The 19,133-nt window shown below is 59.4% G+C and overlaps 3 protein-coding genes across 7 annotated transcripts in view; 1 reads left to right on the forward strand and 2 right to left on the reverse strand.

The window, feature by feature from the left end:
• Nucleotides 1-16,520, forward strand: part of RNF123 (ring finger protein 123) — a 47,943-nt gene extending 31,423 nt beyond the window's left edge. For all 4 annotated transcript variants that reach the window (XM_064432258.1, XM_064432259.1, XM_064432261.1 and 1 more), the window contains exons 32-39: nucleotides 1,445-1,584; nucleotides 1,735-1,923; nucleotides 3,443-3,518; nucleotides 3,692-3,776; nucleotides 15,096-15,238; nucleotides 15,574-15,668; nucleotides 15,768-15,853; nucleotides 15,957-16,520. In XM_064432258.1, coding sequence (XP_064288328.1) covers nucleotides 1,445-1,584; nucleotides 1,735-1,923; nucleotides 3,443-3,518; nucleotides 3,692-3,776; nucleotides 15,096-15,238; nucleotides 15,574-15,668; nucleotides 15,768-15,853; nucleotides 15,957-16,056 — 914 coding nt within the window. In that variant the 3' untranslated portion in view covers nucleotides 16,057-16,520. The remainder of the gene's footprint in view (nucleotides 1-1,444; nucleotides 1,585-1,734; nucleotides 1,924-3,442; nucleotides 3,519-3,691; nucleotides 3,777-15,095; nucleotides 15,239-15,573; nucleotides 15,669-15,767; nucleotides 15,854-15,956) is intronic.
• Nucleotides 10,842-15,042, reverse strand: AMIGO3 (adhesion molecule with Ig like domain 3). The gene has a single exon (XM_064432265.1). It carries the CDS (start codon nucleotides 13,252-13,254, stop codon nucleotides 11,728-11,730), a length of 1,527 nt encoding a protein of 508 aa, XP_064288335.1. The 5' UTR covers nucleotides 13,255-15,042; the 3' UTR covers nucleotides 10,842-11,727.
• On the reverse strand, nucleotides 16,494-18,793 carry GMPPB (GDP-mannose pyrophosphorylase B). Of its 2 annotated transcripts, XM_064432274.1 has the most exons (8): nucleotides 18,525-18,786; nucleotides 18,379-18,459; nucleotides 18,256-18,304; nucleotides 17,572-17,873; nucleotides 17,417-17,495; nucleotides 17,195-17,322; nucleotides 16,831-17,013; nucleotides 16,494-16,686 (listed from the first exon to the last, which is right to left on the reverse strand). In XM_064432274.1, the coding sequence occupies exons 1-8, from the start codon at nucleotides 18,651-18,653 to the stop codon at nucleotides 16,555-16,557; spliced, it is 1,083 nt and encodes a 360-aa protein (XP_064288344.1). In that variant the 5' UTR covers nucleotides 18,654-18,786; the 3' UTR covers nucleotides 16,494-16,554. The 2 variants fall into 2 exon arrangements, with proteins under 2 accessions (XP_064288344.1, XP_064288343.1); XM_064432273.1 differs by having other exon boundaries at nucleotides 16,494-17,013; nucleotides 18,525-18,793.
• Nucleotides 18,794-19,133: the final 340 nt, after the last annotated feature.

Here is a 19,133-nt window from a genome sequence, read left to right on the forward strand (position 1 = left end):
CAGAGGACTCTGGGCAAGAAATCCCCAGAGGGCCAATAAATATGTGAAAAGGATGTCTGACTTGGCCAGTCCCTGAGCCACGTGTAGCCAAAGGCTGGGAAAGTACATGTGGGTGGGAGTAGGACATCAAAGACAGTTGTTGTGATGAAATCCCTCCCAAAAATGAGCTTTTAGGCAGGATCAAAGCTGGGCCACTGGCCTGCTTGAGGTGATTATGCACTGTGAGATTCAGTGAGTGTCCTCCAAAATAACAGAAGTTCATTGCACTTGCCAGTGGGTATTCACAGAATAATTTGTCCTGTTTCCACTTCAGATGGCAGTCTCCTGTCATCCCTTCCTGGCTTTGCTAATCCCAGCTAGCAATCTGCTTGTAGTTATGCCTTGCTTCTTGATCCTTCTGGGTGTGATGGAAGTTGTCCTGTGTTTGCTTTGCCACACTGGCCCTTCGAATAGGCTGCAACCCCAGAGAGCTTTTGCAGTCACAGCACAGCTTGTTCTTCTGGGCATGGCAGTTCTGGTGCTGCCAGGGTTTCCACCTGCTGTTTCTAATAGCTTCTAGTGGAGGAAGATGTAGTTAGATAGGGGTTTTTCCCTATTATCAACTGTTATCCCTATAGTTGGTAAGTCTGCTGGTTTCTCTTTCCAAGCCCTGAGTTTTGTTTCCAATACCCTTCCCTTGTACTGAATGTTCTGTGAGCCTCTTGCTGACAGTGGGTCCTTCTGCTGGTGAGAAGCATCTGTCCCATTTGTGCCCTCTTCTTTTCCCTGCCCATCCATGGGGGCTGGTGTCCCTCACAGCTCTGACTGTGCTTCCCAGCTGCTGGGCTTGACCTCATCTGTGGTCTCAATAGTGAGGAAGTCCAGAAATGAGGTGCCACAAAACCAAGAGGATGTGTCTGTGCTTGGGCTGATCCTGGCTGGGGAGTGTGGGCAGCTCTGCCTGACCCTGCTAAGGGCAGAACCAGCCTCAGCTGCATACAGAAGCCTCTCAGGAGTGGGATTTACTGGATGCCTTCCTCCCCAGTCACAGGCAGACAGGCACAGCCATGTGAGGCCAGGGTGGCTGTGCTGGCTCCAGGCAGGTGCTGCCACACTGGTATCAGGAGGAATTAATGCTGAGCTGACCGTGTGCCTCTGCAGAGCTGAGCAAGAGGGATGCTGAGCTGCAGGGCAGTGCTCCTGTGCATGTGGGCAGCAGCCAGCACAGAGGGCTCTTCCCTGGCTAATTCAGGCTGGCATTGGAAAGAGGTGCTGGGAGGCCCAACAGGCACGATCACTGCTCAGAACAGTCCTTGTGCCAGCTCCCAGTGTCCTGCCATCTCTGCTTACTGTAAGGCACAAGCCAACAAGTCCCAAGCCCAGGACTGCTCTCTCAGCCTGCCCTTGCCCCTCACTCGTGGCTGCCCTGGGAGCAGGCCACTGAAGCTGTCTCTGCCTGTTTCAGAGCCGTGTCCCTCCACCCTGCTGCAGCGGCACATGGCAGAGCTGCTCCGCAGCGACCGCGACCTGGCCCCCAGCTTCCTCAACAGCGTCCTGAACCAGCTCAACTGGGCCTTCTCCGAGTTCATTGGCATGATCCAGGAGGTGGGTGTGCACCAGGGCTGTGGGGTGCAGCACTCCATGGCTGCTGTGTCCTGCACACAGAGGGAGTCAAGGCACAGCTCACTGGGCTGGGGGTCGCAGCCCTCCTTTTGGGAAGGGGCTGCTTTCTAAGCCGTCTCCATTGCTTGGCAGATCCAGCAGGCAGCAGAGCGCCTGGAGAGGAACTTTGTGGACAGCCGCCAGCTGAAGGTGTGTGCCACCTGCTTTGACCTGTCTGTGAGCCTGCTCAGGGTGCTGGAAATGACTGTCACACTGGCACCAGAGATCTTCCTCGACTGGAACCGCCCGTCGTCCGAGCTGCTGCTTCGGAGGCTCGCCCAGGTACCATCTCGTGTGAAGAGGCAGCATCTGGAGGGGCATGGGGAGCCCTCTGCCCTCTCTGTGCATGTGTGGTGAACCAGGGGCTCCTGTTGCAAGTGCTGTAGTACTTGGAGCTGGTGCTGAATGGGTGGTGCTCCCTAAAATCTACATATCAACTGCTCCCCTCCTTTGCAACTGCTCTGGTCACAGCTGATTTCTGCCTCTACTGGGAGGGAGGGTGACAGCTGCTTAAATCTTCTTATGAGGGGCCACTAAATGCTGAATTCTCCTGTGACAAGTAGTGCCATGAAATCTGGAGAGAAGGTGTGATATTTCTGGGTGAGGAGCTGTGGAGAGTGTGGCTGGTTTCACAGGGCACGCACTCCAGTGTTTGGGCAGGCATCTTGGTCCTTTATCCCTCAGTCCTAGAATTTGGTACTAAATGTCTCCACTTTCTTGCCACAGTGACTGGGACAGCCCCATTCCAACTCACAACACCCTTTAGGTCCAGTAAATTTGTTTCTTTTCTAAAGCATGAGCAATCCTGAAAGCCCTGAGGACAGACTGCCCTTGTATGCTGGATTGGTGGAGAGCAGTCAGATGCACCTTAGCAGTACCACAAAGGTTCATACTTTGGGCTCAGGGCTCTGAGCAGATGAAACAGAGTGAGAGGTAGCAGGGTCTGGTACCATAATCATGAGGGAAGTGCTTAGCTGAGTGAGGAGGAAAGTGAGGGGCCCTTAGCAGGTGGCTTAGGCAAGCTGGGGAGTGTGCAGCAGAGAGTGGGGTGCTGCAGCTTCCTCCTTGCTACCTGCTGCTGTTATGAAGCCATGCCCCACCACTGACCAGGCCCACAGAGGGGTGCAGTGTGCTGCTGTTGTGCACTGGGGCAGCAGGAAGAGGGATTTTGCATTTGAGAGATGGGGCTGAGCTTGCAGCAGTTGTATCAAGCCTGGAGCAGTCCCTACTTGTCCCACTGGGGGTTTGGGTGAGAGCTAATGGTGGCTAATTAAGTGTGGTCACAGCAGATTCCATCTCTGCAGATTGCTCTCTGCACTCACCCTGTGCTTCAGAGCTGGTGGGTCCATCCTGGTGCCAGCTCCAGGCAGGGCAGGACCTGCACTGGACTTCACCCTGCTGACACTGCTTTGGCCCATGGCTGCCAGCTCACCCTTCACAGGTTCTGGCTGTCCTGGGGACTGGAGCTTCTGTTTGCCAGGAGCTTTTCTCTGCAGAAGTAGCTTGGCTTCTGCAGGTGGGAATTCAGATTTAGGTGGGAGGTGCTGACGTTCAGGTATCTTGACCACAGACTGACTCTTCCCTGGGAGGTTTTGGTTTGGTACAGCCGCTGTGATGTGGTACCACTCCTCCCATTGCCAGGGCCAAGCTAGGTGTGTGCTGTGAGCCCCCTTCTGTGCATCCACCAGCTCTCAGGCACTGAGTCCAAACTCTAAGGACATGCTGCCCCAAGCTCTTTGGGTGCTGCTCACAGGAAGGCCCATCCAGAAAATGCAAACCCTCTCTGCTTTTCCCTACACAGCTCTTGAACCAGGTGCTGAACCGTGTGACAGCTGAAAGGAACTTGTTTGACAGAGTGGTCAACCTCCGTCTGCCAGGTCAGTGTCCCCGTCCTCTCCGAGGGAACCCTGCTGGCAGTGTGCCCTTGGGAAGGGAGGGTGCCTGGCACTGAGGGCTAGTGCAGGGCTGGGTGGGGTCAGACCTCAGACCTGCCCTGCTCTGCCTGTCACACGGTGGCAGAAGCTCTTACCTTTCCCTTTTGCTTCCACAGGGCTGGAGAGCGTGGACCATTACCCCATCCTTGTGGCTGTGACAGGGATCCTGGTCCGGCTGCTGGTGGACACTGATGTTCAGGGGTGAGTGGCTTTTGCCTTCCAGAGCACAGGGTCTCTGTGTGTGGCACTGCTCTGGGTGCTGCAGTGGGGCATGGGAGGTGTTGCAGGAGCAACATGGGGTGTGGAGACTAAAATGAGGTGAAGCTGATGAATGTAGAGCAGGCAGAAACCAAGGAGCCACGTTCCCTGTAGCAGCTGCATCCCAGTGCTACTGCTGGGTGCAAAGCCCCTTCCTGTGGTGGTGGAAAACCTTTGTGAGAGGTGGGTGTGATGGAGAACCCTTGTGAGAGGTGGCTGTGAGATGCTGTACTGACAGCATGTGTGCACCTTCCTCCTTGGGATGGGGCCTGGCACTGTGTGACAGGACAGCTGCTGCTGGAAGATGTGGGTGCTGCATGTGACAGAGCTGTGCTGGTGTGGTGACACATCAAAGTGCTGCAGCACACAGTGATGGCTGGGAGGCAGCTCACTGGAGCTCCTTCACCCTGGAGCCCTCTAAGCAAGGCATCAGAATGTGTGCTGAGCTCTCTGGATGCCCAGATGTGTGCCACAAAAGTGAGACAGGTCTTTTCCAGGCACTTGGGTGATGCTGATGTTAAGATGAAACAAATCTTGTCTTTACAGCAGCCAGTTATTCAGAGAGGCAGCACTAGGGGGGTGTTGTGGCTGGACCAAGCCATAGCTGACCTGATCATTTATGTGTCTGTCTGCTTGTACTGAGTCCTGCAAATAGGCTTGTTCAGACACTCTGCAGCCCTGCCTTTGCTGTCTCCCAGTGTCATTTGCAGGTGTCTTGCCTGGTCACTGTTTGCTGTAGGCTGCTGTAGGAGATGGGGCTCTTCTGTCTGTGCTGCACATCCTGCTTGTTTTCATGTTTGGAGAGCACAATAGTGTCTGGCTTTGCAGAGAGCAGAGTCCCATCTGGCCAAGTGGCTCAGCCCTGCAGCCAGTCTTTCAGCTTCTTCTCTCAAGGACTCAAAGATGTACACAAATATATCTAATTATAACCTGCCTCCCGTGGCTGCTGCACCAGTCTTACAGCCCCAAGTGTGACAGTGCCAGGACCTGGGCACAAGGTCATTGATCAGTGGCCTTTCTGGACTGTGAGCAGAGGTGGATTTTGCTTGCCCTCAGAACCTTGCTCTGTGGAAAGGGCAAACATCATGAATTTGCTGCCACAACTAGACACTTCTTCCTGAAGGGAAGGGGGAGTTGATAAAACAGTTCCCTGCATGCCAGGATGAGAAGTCCTTCCCTGCTTGTCTCTCCACTGAACATGTCCCAGGTCAGGTCACTTGTCAGGTCAAAATGGGGAAGGGGAAGGGTTGTCCCTCAGTTTATCAAACTCCAGAGAGCACTGGGAAATGGTAGTGGGATATCAGTCACATCCTTCCTAGCCTGCAGGAGTCCTGGAGAGACAGAAAGCATCCAGACTCTATTCTTTCCCTGAAAAGCCTGTTGTGCTTTGGGTTTGTGAATTCCAGCAGCCAGTGTCATCACCAAGTGGCACTGTCCCCTGTGTGCCAACAGCATCCTTCATGCCTTGGGCTGCCCCATCACAAACCAGAGACACTGTGCTCGAGGGAACTGGCAAGTCTCTGATGTTCAAGGGCTTTGTAGTCACTTCCCTGAGCACTGGAAAGGAGAAATAAATGCAAAATAGTGGAATGATGTGTGAAAAGCATCGTGTCCTTAAGGTGGACCTGACTGATTGGGAAAGCAGAAGGTGGAACAGGAGGAAGCCCAGGGAAAAATATCCATAAAGCAAAATTCTTCTATGTGATTTTGCAAAGCCATGCACTAAACCTGAGGTTTGGTACGTCAGTGATCTATAAAAGGCAAGCAAAAGTTGCAGGGGAGCCACTGAGGTCAATCAAGACAAAAGAACCAAGGCAGGCAGTGTGGAGACCCTCTACTGCTGCCTGAGCAGAGGGGAAGGCAGAAATCAAAGGCAGAGTGTCATGGGGAAGGGAGCACTGAGCCCCCATGCTCTTGGCAGCACTCTGAATTGAGGACTGGGTGTTGCTCCCCACTTACAGGGCTGTTCTGCTCTGTGCAGCCACACTGGGAAATGGCAGCAGGGATGGGATGGAGAAAACAAAAAACTGATGCTTTTCTGCTGCCTTTGTATTCCTCGAGGGCTCAGCCCTGGTTTCATCCTCTGTCCCAGGCACCATCACCACGGGGTGCTGCAACCTGAGAGGTGCAGCTGGGGTAACAATCACCCAAACCCCAAGGAGATGGTCCATGATGGCTGGCCCAGGGCACAGCAAGGGGAAGTATCTGTATCCAGGTGCCTGAGTAAGAGGAATGGAACAGGAGAATTCAAACCTTCCCCTTTACCCTCTCATGGGTAATGATTGCATGGCTGAAGTGATTTAAAGGGTCCTGCACGTAACCAGGCTCTCCAGAGTAGACCCATTTCATGAACTCATCTGTTGACAGCTTTCCTTTTTCCTTTCTCTCTGTCAGTGCAGCAAGCAGGATAATAGGGCAGGCTTTTGTCCTTTCCCAGAAGCACTCTGCCTGGGCAGTGCTGAAAGCTGGTAGAAATCTCTTCCAGGTCCCGTTTGGTAACTCACATATTGAGAGAAATCATTAACAAAGAGATTTTCCAACCCACGTTTGCATGTAGGAATGTCCCTGTGGGAATTACCAGGGACAGGGTGACCCTGCCTGGTTCCCTGTGAGGAGGCTGTGCCCCAGAGAACGAGGGCAGGCACAGGACCTTGGGGGACTTCCTTGGCTTGGCTGTGTATTTTCTGGTTGCCTCTAACCCAGTAAGCAGACACTGTGCCAGGCACTTGGTTGGAAGGTGCTGCAAACATCTGGGACACAGGGAATGGGCTCATCTGGTACCAAAGGAACAAAGCCCCGTTTGTGGGATGAGAACATTGCAGTGGGGAAGTTAAGTAAGAGCTGCCAACTCATCCAGTTGTGTTCTCAGCTGCAATCAGATGCCTCAGCTGCTCCTTTCCCAGCACAGGACGCTCATCCAGGCATTGAGTCCTCTTGCTGTGGACTCCTGGCATCAGGCAGAGCCATTAAGCACCAGGAAAGGGAGCACTGCCTGGGCTGGGCTGTGAGGAGATAGCTGATCCATCATTCACCCTGGTCCCTGGATGGAGCAGGCTGTGCTTTTGGGAGAGCAGAGCTTCATTTCCTTGCTGGGTCAGGCAGGATGGGCTGGTGAGTGCCTCCTCCCAGCCCTCAGCACTGGGGAGTGTCAGGGGCTGGCAGGGCCAAGGGAGGGATGTCCTTTTGCTCCCTCTGCAGCCTTAATGACTGAGCAGGGTGGAAAGGAAATCTGCCAGGCTGAGCCAGGAGCTGGGCTGAATCCACACCACAGACCCTGGCTGTATCATCCCTCCGTTTGTCTGCTTGCTAAATAATTGAGCAGATTCTCTATTAAGCCTCTTTCAGAGTGAGCTAATGGAGCAGTGTTGGCCAGAGCTGGTGTCAGGATGCTGGCGAGAGCGAGTGGCAGGGGAAGGGGTGAGGCCCAGAGGTGAGGCTGTGGTCCCCTGTGTGTGAGGGCATGCTGTAATTAGGACTGGCTTTGTGGGAAGTGAGTGGCCATCCCAGAGTGGAAATGAGCTGTGGTTGTGTCAGGGCAGGGCCACTGCTCTGCTCCTCATGCTTCCCCCATGCTCCCTCCATCCCCTCAGAGGCAGGGAGGTGATGCTGCCAGGATGAGGAGAGGGCTGGGACAATGCAAGGAGCCAGGGAACCAGTCTGTACAGGACAAGTGCTAAAGAGCCTTCAAGGTGCATCTCCCAGGGACTTCTGCATGAAGGATGGAGAAGACAGAAGGAAAAGCACTGTGCTCACCTGGATCATGGTGGTACTGGCTGTCAGAGCACAGGACAGGGATCCTGGACCACAAACAAGCATGCTGAGCCAGTGGGATGCTGAGCAGGAGCCAGTGGGACCTGCCAGAAGCAGCACGGGGCTGGTGTGGTGTCGGGATATTTCTGTCTGGGTCTCTGCACTCTTCTCCTTTGCAAACTAGGGGTGAGTGCAGAGAGATGGGCTGAGAGGAGACAAAGGAGTTCCTGGGGCAGAAGCAACACACTGGTGAGCAGAAAGGAAGGAGGCACAAGACTGGGTGGGAGAGGAAGGCTGAAAAAGACTGCTCAGTTGCTAAATTGTTTGGGGATCACCTCTACTGGAAAGCTCAGAAGATCCCAGCCTGCAGCTTCCCAAACACCCTGGCCACCCACCTGTGTGCTCAAGTGCTGCTGGGGCCCTTGGGGCTTGCCTGGACCCATGGACATGGCAGTTTTCTGCTTAGTTCCCATGAGACTTTGCAATTACTCATCCCTTAAACACTAATGCTCCCTCGACTGTGTTGGTGAGCAAGTTGTGGTGGAAGGAGGGACAGGAGTAGACATTTCATGGACCATACAATCTAAAGGAGTCCTTTGTACCTTGCCCTAAAAGGTAAAGCTAAAAAACTCAGAAAATGGGTGGTACTGCAGTTTTGCAGTGTGTAACATAGGGGTGAGCATGAGCCAGAGCATGGAGGAATTATTAGCTCTGGCCTAGGTTTCATGGTTAAAAAAGGAGTGTGGTCAGTGCTTTTACAAGCTGCCAACTCCAAGTGCTACATCCTGAGTGATGGCACTGCTAGAGCTGGGCTCTCCCAGCCCCTTGGGGCTGTCAGGCACATGCCAGGAGGCAGGAGCAGGCCTTGTGTTGGCCAGCACCAGGCTTTGCTGATTTGAGCTCTCTGGAAAGCTGTGAGCATCATAAGGGAAGGATCCAGGCCCTGCCGTGTCCATCCTTGGTGGCAGGAGGACAGGATGGGGCTGGCATTCAGTGCACCCCATTGTCCTGGCTGAGGTGTGAGGTGCCAGAGGAGACAGGAGTCAGTGTTGGACACTGGTCCCCAAAGCTACTCCTTATCCCAAAGGTATTCCTTATCCCAAAGCTAGTCCTTGTCCCCACAGATACTGGCACCAGTCCCTGTGTGCCAGGGCCAGTCAGCTTTGTGCTGACCCATTACTTTGCCCGGCAGAGTCAAGGAGCAGGAGGGAGGTTTGGCAGGGAGTCAGGGGTGTAATGGTGGAGATGGCTGCCAGGAGAGGACAGTGTATTCCTTGGGGAACATCCATTAGGTTTCCCAGCTCCTGCCCATCAGAGAGGCTTTGCTCCTGGCTGTTTTTCCTTGCTGAGATGTTCTGCCTTTCAGGCTGCTTAATGAACTGCTTCAGCAGTTCAAACCACCTCCCAGTGCTCATTGGATCAGCAGTGTGGTGGTGTGGGATCCTTTCTGAGCATCAGGAATGTGTGGAAAGCAGCAGCAGGACTTTCCTGGGTAGAGGCAGAGGGATCCCTTGAGAGCAGCATGGATACAAATCTCAGAGCAAGGCCCTTGAGAGCAAGCCTCAGCTTTCCTGCAGGGATGGGAGAATTACAGCCAGCCTAGGAGAGCTCTCCTGTGCTTTCTCAGGCTGATGTGTCCCTGGAAAGGCCCCTGGGAGCTTTTCTTATGCTCCCTGAGCTTTCCCCAGTCTTCAGTCATTATCCTCAGCTGAGGATGCAGGTTTGCAGGAACACTAATGCCTGGGAAGCTGGTGTTGGCAGTGGGGAAGGGGAAGATTCCTGGGGAGACAGACAGAAATGGTGATAAAGGGTGGGTAACACCCATTCCAGTGCTGGGGCCCAGAGCAGCACTTCATCTTTCCTTCTGGAGCAAGGTGTGCTTAGACGTGGCACATGCTCTGGCACGGGCTTGGCACTGTCTCAGCAGGTGCAGCCACGCTCGGGTCAGTACCCTTGTGTGGCTGGTGCAGTCAGCTGGGTCTCCTCTTCCCCAGACATTCCCAGGTGAAATTCAAACCTTCCTTCCCATGGGATCCCTGCCTGGGTGCAAAGCCAGGGTGATGGCAGCAGCTCAGCTCACCCTCAAGGTGCCGCTCACCTCTGTGTCCGACACCGAGGCACCTCGTTAGCCCCTGGCAGCCCCCGGCGTGGCTGGCACGGCGTGTGGCCCCGTCAGGACACTGTGCTAACGCGAGGTGACAGGGCCAGCAGGGGCACAGCCAGCGGGGGCTGTCGCTGTGCATCCGTCACCTCCGCCCGCCGCGGGGCACGGCCCCACGGAGCTGCACAAAGTCACTGTCAGCAGCAGCACTGGGAGGCCAGGCTGCCTCAGGGAGCTGCTCTCCCAAGCACTCACCCCTCCTTGCATGGGGAGGAGGTATTGACAATTTATTTGGGCACAAAGTTGAGTTTTTGCTGGGAAAAAAGCTGCTTGTTTCCTAGCCAGAGAAGCTGAAAGGATGTGTTGCTAGTGTGGTCCTGATGCCACAGGGTTCTTCCCCTCCTGCCAGTCACAGGGATGCCAGCAGCTCTTGGGACCAGGGCGCTCAGCTGTGGGAGGGGGCTGCAGGTCTCTGAAGGGTTCTGGTCCCCATGATGTGTGAGCTGTGCTCCTGCCCACAGCTGGTAGCCCCAGCCTCCCCTGTGCTGCGTGTGATGGCCACATGCTCCTGCTCCAGCTGTGGATGGGATACTGGTGACTGGCAGATGGGTAGGATACCCTTATCCCTCTGTGGGATCAGACTGGCATTCTGGGGTGGGGGCAGAACCACTCCCTGTTTCAGGAAGAGGGAAGGATGGGTGCCAGGGAAGGCAGCACAGGTGAAATGAGGGGGGGGCTCCATCTGCAGGGAACACCAGGGCTTTGCCAGAGGCAGCGCCAGTCCCATCCCTAGTGGTATCTTCACCCTGCATCTAAACCTTGCTTATTCCTTTTGGGGTCTGGATGTGCCCTTGTGTCAGTCAGTGCTGCTCCTTCCCCAGCTCCCAGGCATCATTTAGGGGACCTGCCTTCCCAAGGACAAACCGCTGGATGCTTCTGTCTCACCAGCATCACATTTAACCCCCTTGCCAAGGCCACCTGAAGGCCACTTGATGGGAACAGAGGCTGCCAGTCCAGTGCAGATTGCCTGGCTCCATGTGCCAGGCCTGCAGGAATTCAGGGCTCCCTCAAACCTCAGCCTCCCACCGCTGTGCCCGTGAGCTGCACACTGCTGCAAGGGCAAGGACACACTCAGCCCAGCGTGAGCTTAAAAAAATAGGCATTTTTATTCCAATGGAACTAGAGAATTACGACCCAGGAGAGGGGAGGATTACTCACATTTATCGATAGGCTGATTAGGTTACTGCCTAAATAGCTGTGCTTGAGCAGTGCGCGTCCGCCTCAAGGAGAAGCAGCGAAGGAGCGCGTGGTGCATCGGAGACCTCAGTGTCCTTGTGGCACGGCGAGCTCTGAGCAATGCGGGCAGGGGCGCTGTGACTCGTCACCTCGTCCTGCCTTGACGAGTTACAGCTTCTCGGGAAGCAAAAGCTTGTGAGGTTTGCTTGGCTGCGTGGCTGGTTAGGCGCTGAGCTCCATTCCTCCAAATTTGGGGAGGGGTGTGGGGGTGTGTACTCCCCGTTTGTGACAGGGTCACAGTCCCCTGCTCCCAGCCATGGCATGCTGATGGCAACCGGCCTGTGCTGGGAGAGGGCGGTGGCATTGCCATTCCTCAGGACCTTGACATGAGCCAGGACAGTGTCCCACTTGTCACAGTTAATCCTTGGCCTGGAGGGTCTGTGGCAGTGGTGTCAGATTTGGCATCTCATGCCTGGGGACGTGCCAGACCCCCAGGCCTGGTGTCACATTAGGGAGGGTGGGTGCCTGAATGAGGGGGTGTTTCTCCAGCATGCTGGGTTCATCAGCGTTACCCGTGTGCTAACAAGGCCATTGCCAGCAGATTATGCAAGGTGCTCTTGCTGGGCACCAACGTGCCCGTGGCCCAAAACCCACGAGGAGCCCGTGGCTGAAGCAGCTGTGAGTGATGTCAATCATTCCCATGGGTCGTGGTCAAGCCAGTATCGGGATGCCCAATAATCCTGATCCAGCAGCGATGGAGGAGACCAGCTCTTGGGAGGTCTCGGCTCCGCTCCCAGCTTTGTCCCACTAAGACACAATGGGGGTATCAGAAAAGACAGAGCTGATGGACTCCGAGTCCGACTTGAGCTGCAGGACCTTGGGGTGCTTGGGGTCGGGGAAGTCCTCGCCAAGGGCCAGGCGGATCTTGCCGTTCTGTGTCTCCCTGATGGGCTCGAGGAAGACGACGTGTTTGTTGGCGCTGGCCTTGCGGTTTGGCCCGTCGGTGGCAGGGGGAGTGGTGCTGAGGATGGAGGACTGGGCGCTGCACTCCTGCGGGGGGCTCAGCGGGGCCGGCTTCTTGCAGCAGCCCAGGCAGCGGCACGGCGTGAGGTACAAGTAGATGATCACCAGCACCAGGCTCACAATGCAGCCCAGCAGGGTCGTGAGGCCGGTGCTGAAGGTCTCCCCAGGTGCCTTGGGGTAGAGGACGGTCACGTTGAACTCGCACATCCTGCTGTAGTTGTAGGGGCTGTTCATGGCCAAGCCTACGTAGACCCCCGAGAGCCAGGGCTTGGCTGCGGCGATCCTCAGGCTGCCGTTGCGATAGAGCTCCAGGGAGCGGTTGCTGTTCCCTGGGTGTTTGATGGGCTCGTGGTGAGGGGTGATCCACATGTAGGTGGTGGCAGCGTGCGGCAGGCTGGTGTTACTGGTGTTGCAGGTGAGCAGGACGGGCTGGCCCACCACCACCTCCAAGTGCGAGAGGTGCACGTCTTCGGTGCTCGCCGAGCAGTTCTCAAACATGTCTCTGTGTTTGAGGAACTTGATCAGGGACCGGGGCGCGTTGTCAGACACCTTGCAGGTGTGCTCCTCAAAGAAATCTTTCACGGAGCTGAAACCTCGCTGATTCCAGCGCTGAAGCATCAGGTAGAGCGGGCAGCTGCACCTGATGGGGTTGTTGTGCAGGTACAAGCCATTGCCGATGTTTTCAGGCAGAGCTGCCAGCACCTCCACGGGGATGCTGCTCAGGCTGTTGGAGGAGAGGTCCAGCGTGCGGAGCTTGTGGATTCCCAGCCCCTGCACAGCATGGAAGGGGAAGGTGGTCAGGTTATTCCAGCTCAGGTAGACTTTCCGCAGATCACTCAGCTTGGCAAAGGCGTTTTCGTCCACCCGCTTGATGTGGTTGTCGTAGAGCAGCAGCTCCTCCAGGCTGACCAGCGCCTCGAAGTAGTGCCTCTCCACAGCTTGCAGGTGGTTGGAGGACATGTCCAGGTGCCGCAGGAAGGAGGCATTGTGGAAAGCCCGCGGGGAAAGGTCCCGAATCTGGTTGTGGCTGATGTGAAGGGCCTCGAGGTGCGGGAGGGCGGCCAGCCAGTGGTCGTGGAGCTGGGCGAGGGCATTGTGGCTGAGGTCCAGCGTGGTGGTGGTGGGCGGCAGTGCCCGGGGCACCCGCTGCAGCATCCGCCGGCTGCAGCTCAGCAGGTCGGAGGTGCAGATGCAGGCGTCGGGGCAGCGCTGGGGCTGCGGGGAGGCTCGGGGGGCGCACGGCAGGAGCAGCAGCAGGAGCAGCTTTGCCACCCGCGGCCAGACCGTGTCCACGGTCGCCGGCGAGGACATTGTGGCAGGCAGGAGCCTCTGTACAGCCAGGCTCGGTGAGACGCGAGAAAAAATCTGCCGCCGTCTCTCGTCTCTCCCCCAGTGCTGGCTTGGATCTACCAAGCATCCACAGGCACCCCTTTGCACCCCGCGAAAGAGGATCCCGGTTCCAGCCGTGGGGCTTGAGAAGACCTCAAGGGCGGCATCGCCGTGCCCGGCTCTGCCGCGGCTCACCCGAGGCTGCCTCGTACCTGCGCTGCCGGGGGCTGCCGGGGGCCGGGTGGGCGCCGGCGATCGGCATCAGCGGGCTGGGGCGCTGGGGCGCTGCGGGGCTGTGTGTCGGGCTGGGCTGGCGCCTCGCTGCCTCCTGGAGCTGCTCATCCCCGGAGCGCGAAGTTTCTCCGGGCTCAGCGCCGCCGGGGCACATCCGCACGCTGCGAGCTCCGCGGAGCCTCGTCCGGCTCCTTGCCGGGCGGCATCTCCGGGAGCCGGGCGCGCTCCGGGAGCGCGGTCCCGCTCTGCCCCTATTTACGGGCGGGCGGTGCGCGGCCGGGGGGCCGGGCGGGATCCCATTGGCCCCGGCGCGGGGAGTGGTGGCCCTGGCCCGGTCCCTGTCCCCGTCCCTGGCCGTGGCCCTCCCTGCGGGCGGGCAGAGCGATGCGCAGCCAGCACCGACCCTGCGTGGTGGTCGCTCGTCCCCAGGGGAGCTGAGGATCACCTCGGCCGTGCCGGTGTGCAGCCGCCGGGGAGCCGCGACCGGCTGTAATCCATAGCGCGGCTGCTCCGCCGCTGCCCAGCCTCTGGCGGAATGCTGGAATAAACCCGCCACCTCTGGGAGCCCCTCGTGTCACATCCTGCACCCAGGCTGGCAGTGGGGATGGCGGTCACCCCCCGGTGCTGCTTCTCTCCCAAACGCGGTCCTTCCTGCTGCCCTAATCCTCATCACCCCACGAGCTGGGGACTCCCCAGCACCCCCGGCCCTGGGGGGAGCAGCGGGGCTGAGCCCGGTGGGGTCCCCACGGCAGAGGGGGTGCCGCGGGCTGCGACGGAGAAGGAGTGGCCATAGGGTGAAGGACACGCAGGAATGTCATTATCCAGAGCTCAGGCGGTTTAGTGGGAAGAGGAGAGCTGGGGAATTGTTTTCCATTAGGGCAGCAAAAAGCTAATTTGGCGGCTGCGGCTGCTGCGAGTCAAGGGCCTGTTAACCCCCTGCGCCCTGGCTCAGCCTGTGCTGACTGGCTGCTCCCTTGCCCCTCCTGCCGCTGGGACAGCTCTGCTTGCCCCTGGGCTGGCCACGGAGCCAGCTCTGCTCCTTGCCAGGGACTGTTACCAGGCACTGGTGCCCGAGGGAGGCACTCATTAAGGCGACCTTCATCCGTCCTGGCTGTGCCCACTGAAGCCAGGGAGGGCCACGACTCCTCCCTCCTGCCTTTGGGGAAGACCCGCTTGCCCTGAGCACACCCTGAGCTGTCCTGTTGGTGCAGGAGGGCAGCTCCTGGCGTGAGGCTCTGCAGAGCATCTCCCCTGAGGTGCCGTGACCAAGGGCAGCACTGGATGCTTCAGCTGCCCTGCAGCAACCCCAGGCTCAGGGGCTGCAGCCTCAGCAAGTGCTGAAGCAGCACATCGATCCCCGGAGCCTCTGAGTCGGGGTGGCAGAGGAGGAGGAGGAGGGTGGCTGCTGCTCTTTGGCTGCATTTGAGCATGTTCCCCTGGACGGGGGGGACACCGGCTGGGGATGTGGTGTGGGGGCTCAGGGTGGGTTGTCTGAGGCCTGTGTTCCTCGGCAGGACTGGGGGCACACCGGCTGGGGATGTGGTGTGGGGGCTCAGGGTGGGTTGTCTGAGCTCTGTGTTCCTTGGCAGGACCGAGCGCGCGACCGCGGTGCTGCTGGCAGATCCCTGCTTCCAGCTGCGCTCCATCCAGTACCTGCTGGGCCACGCCGAGCCCTCGGCCCTGGCAGCAGCCGCCCCGGCCTCGGACAAGCGCCACTTCTCCCTGCACACCTGTAAGTGTTGGCACTGCACTGGGAGCTGGGCTCTGCTCACCACCCACCCACAGCTGCGGAGGGAGGAATGGGGCTGCTGCTGTCTGTGAACCCTGCAACATCCCAGCCCTTTTAGTCCTGGGGACAGGTATCTATGTCCTCCTCCACCACACCATGAGCAGCACTTTGGATGGGGATGTATCCAGTGCCAGCCAGTAGTTCTGCCCTTCTCAGTGCCCAGTGCTCCCTGTCCTGGCTGGTCCCCAAGGGCAGCTGTAGCCCTTGTGCATCACTCAGCAGCCTCAGGACAGCCTGAGGGTCCCATTCACCCCACACACACCCTGTTTGCTCCCCAGACACAGAGTACATCAGTACTGAGGAGCTGGCAAAGGTGGAAAAGATGCTGAACCATCTGAGTGAGGAGTCTAAGCAGGCAGCTGCAGCCACACTGGTGAGTCCTCCCCCTGCCCCGGCCCTGTCCCAGCCCTCGACAGCAGGCCTGGCACACAGGACTTTGGATGGCACTGCTAACTCCTGGTAACCCCCACAGCCCACCAGCGAGGAAGACCTGTGCCCCATCTGCTACGCACACCCCATCTCGGCCATCTTCAGGCCCTGCTCCCACAAGTCATGCAAGTGAGTAGCTCCCATATCTGACCCCACCTGGATGACTGCCAGCCCCTGGCCCTGCCCTGTGCTGTGTGGGTGGGGGCTGATGCTCTTTCCTCCTCTGTCCCAGAGCCTGCATCAACCAGCACCTGATGAACAACAAGGACTGCTTCTTCTGTAAGGCCACCATCACAGGGGTGGACGACTTCACCAAGCCAGCCAGCTCGTAGAGCCCAGCCCCACAGCACAGGCTCCCCCAGCGGAGCGGGGCAGCCCCCCCGCCTCACACTGCCTTGTCCCCAAACGCTTGCCCTGCTCGGGGCTGTGGGACCCTCAGCCAGAGGGTCAGGACCCAGCACGGGGCAGCAGCGTGAGGCGGGAGGGCTGCAGGGTGGGGAAGGCAGGTGCCCAGCAGCCTCTCTGCCCCACGGGCCGTTCTCAGGGAGGGGAGCCCAAGGCCTTGGCTCTGCTGCAGTGCTGGGAACACACAGCAGCCTCGGGGCCAGGGCAGGGGGGCTGAGCTGGGCATTTGGGCTGTTAACTTGCCCCTGGCTGGGGGCTGACTCATGAAAAGCAGCATTAAATTATTCTTCCTTATGTGGTGCCCTGAAAGATGGGAAAGGGAAGGCCCCGGTGTTGGGGCTGCACTCAGGTGATGCTTAACAGTAAATGGAAATATAAATATTTAATCCAAGGAGAGCTGGGAGCGCGGGGCCTGCTGGGGGCTGCTACATGATGATGCGTGGCTCTGGCACAGACTCGGCGATGGATTTGTGTGGCAGCACATTGGCCCCGTTGAGGTAGAGCTCGTCGTTGACGATGACATCCTCGCCCAGCACAGTCACGTTCTCCATGCGCACCTGCCCCAGAGAGGCCCTGTCACATCCCTGGGCTCGGGGCTCCTGCTCCTGCCTGCAGGGACCACATCCCTGCAGCCACAGCCCGAGGAGGTGGGAGGGCAAGAGCTGAGTCCCCATGCCCTGCAGGGACACCCGTGTCCTCACCCACTGCCCCACGGAGCAGCTCCAGCCCACGATGCAGGACTCCAGCCAGGAGTGGGAGCGGATGCGGGCCCCTTCCAGCACAGTGCAGCGTTTGATGCGCACCCCGTCCTCCACCACCACGCCGGCCCCGATCGTCACGTTGGGGCCGATGACACAGTTTGCCCCAATCTTGGCACTGGGGTCCTGGAAGGAAGAGGGCCCATGCCAGGGTTGGGAGGGCAAACAGCTCTTGGCACAGCCCATGCCACTTGGCCAGCCAGGGAAGAGGAGGGCACAGCTGGAGGATGGCAGCAAGGACAGTGGTGGGACAATGCAGAGAGCTTGTGACGTGCCCAGGGCTGGTGTGCTGGGGGCTGGCACTTACCACCAGCACATTCCCTACGACACCGGGCCCCGAGTGCAGCTTCTCGGGGTGCTGAGCCCGCAGCGCCTGCAGGTACATGCACATGCCCGTAAGGAAATCCTTTGGCTGCCCAATGTCCATCCAGAAGCCTGTGGGGACAAAGCCACAGTGACAGCACCCAGTGTGAGGGTGGCAGTGCAGGCAAGACCCCTGATGCTGCCTGCACTGTGCACAGGGCCTCACCCTGTAGCTCCATGGCGTAGAGCTGCCCATCCTGTGCCATGGCTGGGAAGATCTCCTTCTCGATGGAGGTGGGGCGCAGCTGCGAGGACGGGGCACAGGGCTGAGCAGGGGGCACGGCCCCTCAGCCTGGCCCAGCCAGGCACCCCGCCTCATACCTGGATGCGTTGCAAGATGCCAGGGTTAAATATGTAGAGCCCAGCGTTGATCTTGTTGGACACAAAGACGCGCGGCTTCTCCACGAAGCGGCAGATGCGGCCGGTGTCGGCGTCGCACACCACCACGCCGTACTTGGCCGGCTCCTCCACGCGGGTCACCACCAGGGAGCCCTCGCCGCCGTGCTGCCGGTGGAAGCGGGCCAGCGCCGCGAAGGGGAACTCGCAGATCACGTCGCTGTTGAGGACAAAGAAGGGCTCCCCGTCCTCGGCCAGCAGGTCCCGCGCCAGCGCCAGCGGCCCCGCTGCGCGGCCGTGAGTGACGCCGCAGGGACGTGGTGAGCCCGGGTCCTGCTGGGCTCTGTCCATCCCAGCATCCCGGCCAAGTCCCCAGTCCCTCTGGATCCTCTCCCGGCCCGCTGTCCCTGGTCCTGCCATGTCCATCCTGGCATACCCCTCCTGATTGCCCTGCTCCTGTCGGCCCTACCCACCCACAGTCACGGTGTCCCACTCCCGGTGTCCCCCCGCCCTACCCATCCATAGCCACCCTAATGCCCACGGTGCCCTCTCCCAGCGTCTCTAGCCGTATCCATGCCGGTGTCCCCCCCTAGCACCCACCCTGCTGTCCCTGGACTTCCATCCCGCCTGCGCCCGCCCTCCAGCCCCAAGCTCCTGCCCGAATCCTACCTGTGCCCAGCGGCTCCTTCTCGTGGGACATGGAGATGCGGATGCCGAGCTGCGGGGATAGGGGTGAGCGGCGGGACAGGCCGGGTAACGGGGGGAGGCGGGAGGAGACGGAAGGGCCCTTACCCGTTGTTCCTGCTCCCGCATAGCGGCCTCCAGCGCTTCCGACATGTAGCTCACGGCCAGCACCACATGGCTGACGCCCGCCTGCGGGAGCGCGGGTCAGCCGGCGGCGCGGCGCTCCCCGCGCCCCCCGCGCCCCGCGCCCCCACCTGCCGAAGAGCTTCAAGCTGGTGGAGCAGCACCGCCTTGTTGCAGAACTCCACCAGCGGCTTCGGCCGGCTCAGGGTCAGCGGCCGCAGCCGCGTCCCGAAGCCGCCGACCAGGATCAGCGCCCGCATCCCCCGCGTCCCGCGTCTCACGCCAGCGCCCGCACCGACACGTCAGCGCCAGGCGCGCCGGGCGCGTCAGCGCCGCGCGGCACCGCCCGCCCGCCGGGCCCTGCCTTCCTCCGCCGGGCCCTGCCTCCCTCGGCCTCCGCCGGGCCCTGCCTCCGCCCCCGTAACACCGCCCACCCGGGTCTTACCGCCCGCCCCCGTAACGCCGCCCGCCTGGGTCCTACGGCCCGCCCCCGTAACGCCGCCTCCCCGCCCGGCTCCTACCGTCCGCCCCCACACACCGCCCGCCCCCACACACTCCCCCGCGCAGCCGGGGCTTCAGGCCCGCCCGGGTTCAATGGCCGTAGGGCCGGGTCGTTGCTGCAGCCACCGCAGCCCGCCCGGGGCGCCCTCGGGCCGCAGCAGCGCGGGGAGAGCCCGCTGGGAGGAGAGCAGCGGCCACGGCCGCAGCGGGCGGGACGTTCACCCAAACCCCCCAACCCC

Source organism: Passer domesticus, chromosome 9 (genome assembly GCF_036417665.1).
Source record: "Passer domesticus isolate bPasDom1 chromosome 9, bPasDom1.hap1, whole genome shotgun sequence".
NCBI classification, from domain to species: Eukaryota; Metazoa; Chordata; class Aves; order Passeriformes; family Passeridae; genus Passer; species Passer domesticus.